Raw genomic sequence first — 9,388 nt, 5'->3', positions numbered from 1 at the left:
CTTCTATGTAACAACAATTCTTATGATAAGGATTGCTACAGGGATTTCAGGGGAGGTTAGGAGGTAGAGTTGGTGGCATGAGATTAGATTTGTGTTTAGAGACACATCCTGGAAAAACAAGCTGTGGTTGTTCACGTGGGGTAGGGTGAGAAAGAAGGCAGGGACCTCTGTTTGGAAATTCCTGCATCATTCAAGTAAAGAATGACTGTATCTTTGGAATATAATGGTAGTAGTTGCATGCCCAAGGATTGCATCTCATGGAATCCATAAGCAGTGATGTTCAAATGGACAGCATTTAGTGAGAGATTAGATGTGGGTGGTGACAGAAACCGGATGACCTGGTGAAGTGTTCATTTAGTTAGCAGCCCTGAAGGGGATATCATGACTTTGTTTGTTTACATGATGAATTTGAGACTAACATCCAGTGTAGGTTTTGAGGTGGAGTTGAGTGGTGAAGAGCTTGGAGGAGACATGTCATGGCCTATAATATGTATGACAGACTTTGGTGTTAGGTAGTAACTTGATACAATGACTGTGAATGAGAGAGACTTGAGAGACTGTAGACTGAGAAAAGAAGGGTCTAGCACCAGGTTATCACTTAATGTGAAAGAGTGAGCCAGAGTAGGAGAAAAACCAGAAATGTGGTGTCAGTACCAAAGGAAGAAAGATTTTCAAGGAGGAACTAATAACAGTGCCAGTGCTGTTGGGATTAGGTAAGAAATGTTCTTTGGGATTGTTCATTCATTCAATAAATATTTATTGATGAGGGCACAATACTAAAAGTTAAAGCCACAAATCCCTTGAATTGTACATTCTAAGAGGAAAAAGAAACAGGAGTATGCAAACTGATTTAGAAAGAAATGGTGAAATGGGGTGAGGATATATTTTGGACAGGGTGGCCAATTGCAGGCATCTCTGATATAATCACATTTGAAAGTTTCTAAATGTAGTGCAGGAGAAAGCCATGCAAAAATGTGGAGGAAAGCACCCAGGCATCAGGAAACCTGTGTTGAAGAACCACAAGCTAGAATTGTGCTTAGATATTCTGATCAACAGCAAGAGGGCTGGTGTAGCTGGAGGAGATGGATGAAGGAGAAGTCTGGGAAAAGAGCTGAAGATGAAGGACTTTGGGGATATTTTGGAGAGAAGAGATGCCTTTGGACATTCAGTGACACAGAGATCATGAGGGATTGCTACTTTGAGCAAGGGATGGCTGGAACAGAAGCCAGATTGGAGTTTGTTGAGGTGGGGGATAGGAGTGAGAAGTGGACACTGACAGTCTGGACAACTCTCCGAAGAGGAGGGCAGCAGCTGTAAGGGAATGAGGGGCAGCCTCTCTCACTTGCCTTCATGTAGATTTGGGACTCTTGACTACTCATCTCAGAAGGAAATCCTAGAATGGACTCCTGGAGCCACAGTGACATCCTAAAGGAGAGGACTCCCTCTCCTCAGTCTTAAGCAGTCCCACCCACCCCACACTTCCCTATCACCTTCTTCATTGCTCCTGTCACTTCCTTGTTCCTGAGACTGTAGATGACAGGGTTCAGCATGGGTGTGAGGACTGTATAAAAGACGGACACTACATCATCCTGGCCAGGAGAGTGGTAAGATGCGGGTAACATATAGGTATACACGAGGGGCCCATAGAAGAGGTTGACAACTGTTAAGTGGGAGGAGCAGGTGGCTAGGGCCTTCTGACGCCCCTCCACGGAATGCATCCTAAGCACTGCTGCCAGAATGAGGGCATAGGAGGTGGTGATGAAGGCAATGGGCACCAGAAGGACCACCACACCTGTCACAAAGAGGACTCGCTCATAGGCAGCTGTGTCAGCACAGGCCAGCCTCAGCAGTGAAGGTACCTCACAGAAAAAGTGTGCAATCCTCCTTGAGCCACAATAGGGGAACTGCAGGGTCATTGCTGTCTGGATAGAGGCATTGAGGGACCCTCCCACCCAGGAGGCGGCCACCATGAGCAGACAGGTCTGGTGACTCATGAGTGATGGGTAGCGCAGTGGGTTGCAGATGGCCACGTAGCGGTCATAGGCCATGAGGGCCAGCAGGAGGCACTCAGCAGCCCCAAGGAACATGAAGAAAAACATTTGTGCTCCACAGCCCACAAATGAGATGCTAGTCCAGCCAAAGAGGAAGCCTGCTATCATCTTGGGGACGGTGACTGAGGTGAAGAAGATGTCCAGGAATGACAGCTGGCTGAGGAGGAAATACATGGGCGTGTGGAGCTGGGCATCAGCCCAGATCAGGAAGACCATGGCAGCGTTGCCAGCCATGGCTAGTGTGTAGATTATCACAACCATGCTGAATAGGAACAGGTGAATCGGACTCTCATTAAAAAGGCTCGTGAGGACAAAGCCGATGGTGGAGGAGTGGTTCCAGGGCCTTCTGCCTGCCTCCTGCCAAGACTCACTGTGGGGAGGAAGGAAACAAAATCACCAATGGCTCAGAAGCATCCATTCTGAGTTAGAGAAGGGTGATGGATGAAAACAGCAAAGGGCAACAATTAAGTAAAGTTGGCACAGGGGTTGTGGGAATTCTTCCTCATATTCTTGCAAATTTTTATAGGCTTGACATTATTTCATGATGAAAAACCACTATAAAAGACTTGGCATGTAGCCAAAACAATGCTCAGAAGGGAACTTCTAACACCAAATACCTGTGTTAAAAAAGGAGGAAAGACTGAAAACCAATGATTAAAGTTTCCATCTTAAAAAGCTAGAAAAAGAACCACAGCACATTAGAACACCCCATGTTTTGTGGAATACACACGCTTAGCAGTGTTTCCAATAATTAAATAAACAAGTAAATATGCACACAGGACAAATTTTCAAAAACAAACACTTTCATGCCAAGTCTAAGCACTAGATCCACAAATATGTGAGTATTGTGGTTCAAAATTCTCATTGTAGATACGTGAGGATCCATGTAATGAATTTTTCTTAGAAACAGCTGAGAGCCTGTGATGGTGGCTGACAGGGTACATTTTATCAGTTAGCATGGCTGTGCAGTGCCATCTTGACCTTGTCGTCTTGACCCCCAGGCGTCCTAAACATGCCCTTTGTGCTCAGATGCAGTAACTGCTCTTAGGAAGATTTTTGGCAATATGTTGTCCTTATCCTCATGCTATGACCTCATTTCAATGGATTTGCTATAACAGTCTCTTACCTTAGTAAGAAGATCCCTTATGAACTGGTTTGATAGAGAATAGGCCTCTTTGTGAGCATTACCTATGAACTTCATAATATGAGTACGTGAGCCAGTTTCGGTAGTTACCCCTGGAAGAAACTTCCTTAAAGTTCCCCTTTTTCAAATTACTTTTGTTGGGGTCAAGTCAATTTCAATGGATGTCAAATTAAGCTATGATGAGAAAGAAGTCACCCAAAGGCAGTTTTAAGAAAGTATGGATGAGGGGACGAGCTCAGACCAAATACACCACTGCAAGAGAGCCAGCAGAGATCTGCCCACCAGGCAAATTCCCAGATTTTGTGGCCTGCTGGCTTCCTTGGTTCTAGGATCCCAAATCCTAGGGAATGTTTTGAATTCTAGCTCCTGTTTCAATTGAAACATCAATTGAAACGTCAATCTCAATTGGGCTTGAGATACCAAATGACTTAGATGGAGAGAATGAAGATAAATAAAATTAATTTCCCCATGTTCCCGAATGAGTTGAGAATATGAGAGAATGTTGGAGTTGGTTGACACCGTTAGGTCACTGGGACAGGCCTAGAGGGGTATGTAAGTGTTGTAGAGTTACCGCATGTCAGGATGTGACAGGCTGTGGCCCTAATCTGCATGTCCTTCAGATTCGCCAGCAGAGTCATGCAATCTATGGATGATCTGCATTTCCAGTTTCCCCGAAACTAATTTCCTATTAATTAATAGGAAATTTCTATTAATTCCTATTAAATTCCTATTAATTAATAGGAAATTAGCTTTGGGGAAACTGGAAATGCAGATCACAAGAGTGGGCCTTGAGCACCCATGTTTCTTAAGACTCCCAGGCTAGTCTGACATATGGTCTGAGTTGATCCACTGCCCATAGCTTCTGAAGGAGCTTAGAATCCAGTGCTTGCCTAGGTCCCGCAAATACGTCTCAGGTAGCTATGCTAGGAAAAGGTTTTCCTCAATGCTCATCCTGGCATTTCTTGCTATGCCAAGGGACCCATCTTATCTATCACCTTAAACTTCACCAATTTCAGGATGCTCATGCCAGGTTATACAGATTCCTTAGTGATGAATCAAATGTGTTCAGAGTATAGCAGGGCCCATCCCAAAGCTTCTCTCTCAAGCTGAGCACAAGAAGTTAATGCTGTTAAACTGAAACATTCAAGACGAGATTTTAGTGAAGATGTGAAATACCACATCTATTTTCTGTATCTTATGATGCTTTGACATCTTGAGGTCTTTCAGTCCCTGGGAAGGGACTGTTCCTCTTAAGGGTGCTAATTCATAAAGATGGTGAACAACTTGCAGCGGATAATGTCTTTGGTGTGAAAATGAATCAATCTTGAGCACATACCCTCTTCTGCCTCCCTTTATCAGTCTGGAACAATATCCCTCTGCCATAATCATCCTAGGGACAGGTTCCAGACAACTAGAGACAACACCTGTGGCTCAAAGCCCACCCAAATTATTATAACTATCAAATCCTAAACCTGCTCATCTGTGCCTTACCCATAAAAATTATGTAAAAGCTTTTGTGTATGTTTTCTCCTCATTTATTCTGCCTCCTGACCAACCCTGATGCTTCCTTCCCTCTGGGGCCCTGCATGCCCCCTCCTCTTGGGAACTGTAGAAAATTACCTTTTTAATGGCAATCATCTCCTGATCTGTTCACTTCACCATAACATGACATAAAACGAGACTCTGGGTGCATTTGAAAACATTGCCCTGAAGAGAATTGTCTCATGTTTTCCCTGTTTTGTCATCTTGCAGACACAGCTTGTATTGTTTGGTGTCTCAAAAGTCTCATAACCACTAGATTTTACAGCTGGAGGAAACCTCACCCATCACCCCAATTTTATCCATACATAGTATGACCCTTGGTCAACAAATTTTTGAACTTCCAGGCCAGATCCCAAATCCTCCTAACTGTTCTACAGCAAGCTTCCTCAGACTTGGCACACCCAGCATTTTCCTATGGATAATTGTTTGCTATAAGAGGCTATCCTGTGCACTGCAGTGCATTCAGCAACATCTCTAGACTCTCCCACTAGATGCCAATAGTACTCCCTCCCAGCTGTGACAAACAAAAATGTCTGCAGACATTGCCAAATGTTCCCTGCTGGGAAAAATCACCTCTGACTGGAGACCTCTTTTCTAGGGCATTATTATCAATTACTTTTCTTTCCTTTCCTTCCTTTTCACCAAGGCAAATGAAAGAGAAAAGGAAATCACATGTTTTCAATCTGTAATAATTTGGCCCAGAGTTGTCTGAATGTCATTTGTAGATTTTACCAAGTTCAAGCCATTGTGATTAAGGATCTAGTCTCTGGAGTTAGGTTGCTTGGGTTCAAGACCCAGCTTGTACCTCTACAACTTAGACTACTCAGCTTCAAGCTCCTTGTCTCAGAATTGTTGGATCTGTTGGAGGCATTAAGTGGTTAATACCTGTAGAGTGCTTGAGGTACAGTTAGGCAGGAAAAATACATGGTTTATCAGCTGCTATTAACACCACAACTCTTATTACCACTTTTATGACTCTGAGCCTCTGCTTATCTCTCTCTATAAAATGGGGTCATGATACTTGCTTCTCAGGGTTATTGTGAGTATTGAATTAGAAAAATGTTGAGGTTGTGCCTTTTGCATAATAGGTATTCAGTAAATATTAGGATACTTCCCTTCCTCACTTAAGCAAATTAGTTTTGCAAAATAATCATGCGGTCGATAATTGTACTCACCTGCAAAGAGCTCCTAGTCTCTCCCACTTGGAGATTTCCCCTCTACAAATTTTATTCTCAGAAAGCTTGGAAGAGGTTGTGTTTGTTGTGATGGGGAAGGCTTCTCCACTGAACGTCTAGACTGAGTATTACTTATGACTAAGGACTCTGTCCTTTCCTTGTTTAAATTTCTCCACAGAAAACACTTTGCATGGTCCCTGGTCGATGCTTATGGGATGTGTGTGGTGAATAAATGAAAGAAAACACAACCTTGCCCACATAAACACTATTACCTTTGTGGCTGTCTTTTGGTATTGCCAACTGAGTTCAATAGCCCTTTGTGGGGCTGTGTGTAAGCAACTGTTCTTAGAAATTATTGATTGTCCTGGCACTATTGATTTTTCTTTTCATGGCAGTTTCTCATTATTAAAACACACACACACACACACACACACACACACACACACACACACACATTTGCATTGCAGTGTATGAAGTACATGTGTGTGCATGTCTCAGAATAATTATTTAGGATGATTATATTAGGCTGGAGGAAGAGGATATGTTTTTCTATTCCTGCTACCTCTAGCTTGTGTAGCTCTGAACTAGTATGCAGCAGGCATCAAAAAAAAAAACACTAAAATGAACAAAAAAGGGATCTTTAATGTAAACAATATACTGTATGTTGTCAGGTATTTCTAGAACTAGTCTTTCTTCTCTCTTCTATGATTTATCTGTAATGGTATGATATTTTCAAGCCCCCCCTACAGTTTAACTGTTTTTTTCTTTTCTTTTTAAAGTAAAGCACAGCCTTGGTTTTTATAATTCAAGATATCTCATTTATGGAGACAGACACTGCATAAAAATAAAAAACAAACAAACAAACAAACAAAAAAAACCTGCCAAATCAAACAACTGTCAGATTGTCAGAGATTTTAAATGGTGGAAAATTTGACAGAAGTTGTGGAATTGCCCATTGTCAAATGTGGGGCTGCATGAATTGGGGCGATGGTTTTAAATTAACTTCCCTCTTTCTTGAACTCCTGTCTTTCCCTCACTCACCTCACATTGTCCCAGTGTGCAGTTTCCATCAAGACACTGTCTCTTGTTGACTTTTCTCCTTCTTCCAGGGCTCCACGTTGTGGCTCAGAAATGAAACAGTCTCTTGGGGAGTCCACATGGAAGTCTGTGAAAGCTGAGTCCATACATCCATCTCCTTTCAATAAGACACCTCTGAAAGTTTCCCATTTCCCCCTTAAAGCCCTGTTTTCCACAACATGACTTAACCACCTTTACTATAAACAGGGTGAGCTTCTGCCCGTTTCTAGCTCTCCTTTATCCACTTCAGAATGCTGTGACTGCAAAGTTTTTGTAACTGAATTTGCCCTATTTTCTTACCCAAAGAGTATGATTGCAGTCCTTCATAGATCAGTGCTCATGATGTAACTGATTTTGACACTTACAGGATATGCGTGCTGGGATGACATGTTACTTAGCCCCCAAACTTTGAATCCCAGATAACATAATGGCATTTAGATTCAGCCCCCAAATCTGCACATCAGAATTATCTGAGGAGTTTCCAAAAATACTAATGTACGTGCCTCATCTTCAGAATTACTGATTTAATTGGTCTGTGATATGTCCAGATCTTCGAAGGCTTAAAAGGTTTCCAGGTGATTCTAATCTGCAGACAAATCTGGAAACACTGAATAGGGATTTCACAGAGGAATGACAGATATGCCAACTGTTGACACCCAGATCTCCTTAGACCAGAATGTGGTCTCTAGATCAGTAGCATCAGCTGCTTCATCAAAATGCAAATGCTGAGAACCCACAGAGACCTATCTAATCAGAAACACTGGGTAGTGGCTCAGAACTGCTTTAACAAGACCTCCAGTTGGTTCAGTGTTTGCTAAAGTTTGAGAACCCTTCTAGCACAGAGATTGTCAACCAGGAGTGATTTTGCCTCCCTGACCCCAGGGATGTTTGTCAATGGCTGAAGACATTTTTGGTTCTCATAACTCAGAAGAAGGGTTGGTGTATAGTGGGAAGAAGCCAGGGATTCTGCTAAACACCCTACAGTGCACAGGATAGCCCCCGAACAGAATGTTAACCAGCCCCAAATGTCCATAGTGCCAAGATTGGCACTGTGTTGTTGAATGATTAAGTGAATGAACATGACTCATGATAGAAGTGAAGGGAAAGACCAAAGCTCATACAGTTCACTAAAGGAGGTGCTTTTAAAGTAGTGAAAATTAAGTAGTGAAAATTCACATCTAGTTAGAGCATCAAAACCACCTTAGCCTGGATGTCATAGGATCCAGAGACATAGTCAGGTGTTTCCTAAGCAGTGGACAGCTTGGCACAAACAGAAAATTCTTTAGGTGAGTAGTTAGATTTGTGAGATGTGCACAGAAGGACTGGAAGGTATTTTTCTTTTATTACACGGGGTGGTGGTGGGCTTTCATGGATGTGGCTCAGACTCTGTGAGAGTAAAACTGCCACCATGTGGTCTCTTGCTGTTGGCTTGATTTACGGATGCACAATCCAAAGTTCTGCTGACTTATTTGATATTCTGTAGCCACAGGCAAAATCTGAACTCAGTGCTGGGGAGACAAGGAGAGTGTCTTGACCTGTGAGCACTTTTTTCACCTGTTGAGACAGGTCAGGGGGTTGGAGTAGCTGGGGGAGAAGAGAGACTCTCTTTGTTCCACAACTTAACATGGTGTTGGGATTTCATCTGGATACACAAATGGTTTTAATAATTTTACCCACTAGGCTGCTATGTGCCAGAACTGTGCTTGGTGTGCTAAATACATGTGTTCTAGGTAGGCATTATTATCTGCATTTTATAGAGTAAAAATCCAAGATTCAGAGATAACAGACACAAGACTGGAGGGTTCAAATCCAGTCTAACCAGAAGCCACTACTTGTTGCACCATGTCATTTTGTTTTGACAACATTCTGAGAGCTCTCTAAAATCTCACCTCTTTAAAACTGGTGCTCAGCTGGCCACCAAAAGCCAGTGTAACTCAACTGATAAGTTGTAGAAATGCCAGTCGGTAGACCTTCTTTAACTAACAGCTGAGTGATTTGCAGACTGTGCTAAGTAAAACCTAGATGGTTTCCATCTAGGAAACATCTAAAGAAACTTGTTATGTACATCAGGAGAAAAGATGATGGAGGGCAATTAACCACACTTCTTAGTTCTCCTGCACTAGCACTTTAACAAAGTCCTTATGATTAATGGATATAAAATAAGATGTCCCAGTGGAGATGTTGTTTTCTTCTGAAATAACTGATTGAAGAATGTTGTGGCTTCTCATCCTTTGGAATTCTTTACAAATGGGGGATCAAGCTCCTTACCTGTGCAGACACCTGAGGCCCTGAAGTTGGATAGGATGTTTTCCAAAACTGAGAGCCAGTGATTCTCTCCTTGATGGCTCCTAAGCATTTGCCCAAGGTTTTCTGTGCAGGCCATTAAGTAGCTTCAGAAA

The 9,388-nt window shown here is 42.5% G+C and overlaps 1 protein-coding gene across 1 annotated transcript; it reads right to left on the bottom strand.

The window, feature by feature from the left end:
- Positions 1-1,454: 1,454 nt before the first annotated feature.
- LOC123938413 (olfactory receptor 2Z1-like) lies at positions 1,455-7,096 on the bottom strand. The gene is made up of 2 exons (XM_045999759.1): positions 6,954-7,096; positions 1,455-2,421 (listed from the first exon to the last, which is right to left on the bottom strand). Exons 1-2 carry the CDS (start codon positions 7,094-7,096, stop codon positions 1,455-1,457), a joined length of 1,110 nt encoding a protein of 369 aa, XP_045855715.1.
- Positions 7,097-9,388: the final 2,292 nt, after the last annotated feature.

The sequence above is a fragment of the Meles meles genome, chromosome 3, assembly GCF_922984935.1.
Source record: "Meles meles chromosome 3, mMelMel3.1 paternal haplotype, whole genome shotgun sequence".
NCBI classification, from domain to species: Eukaryota; Metazoa; Chordata; class Mammalia; order Carnivora; family Mustelidae; genus Meles; species Meles meles.
The sequence above is the reverse complement of the archived record's forward strand: the minus strand, read 5'-3'. Positions and strand labels throughout refer to the sequence as shown.

Excerpts from the sequence above, each read along its gene's own strand:
- LOC123938413 (XM_045999759.1), bottom strand. The coding sequence starts at position 7,096 with ATGGACTCAGCTTTCACAGACTTCCATGTGGACTCCCCAAGAGACTGT. Across the intron at positions 2,422-6,953 it reads GCACACTGGGACAATGTGAG|TGAGTCTTGGCAGGAGGCAG; the intron begins GTGAGTGAGGGA and ends TCCTCCCCACAG.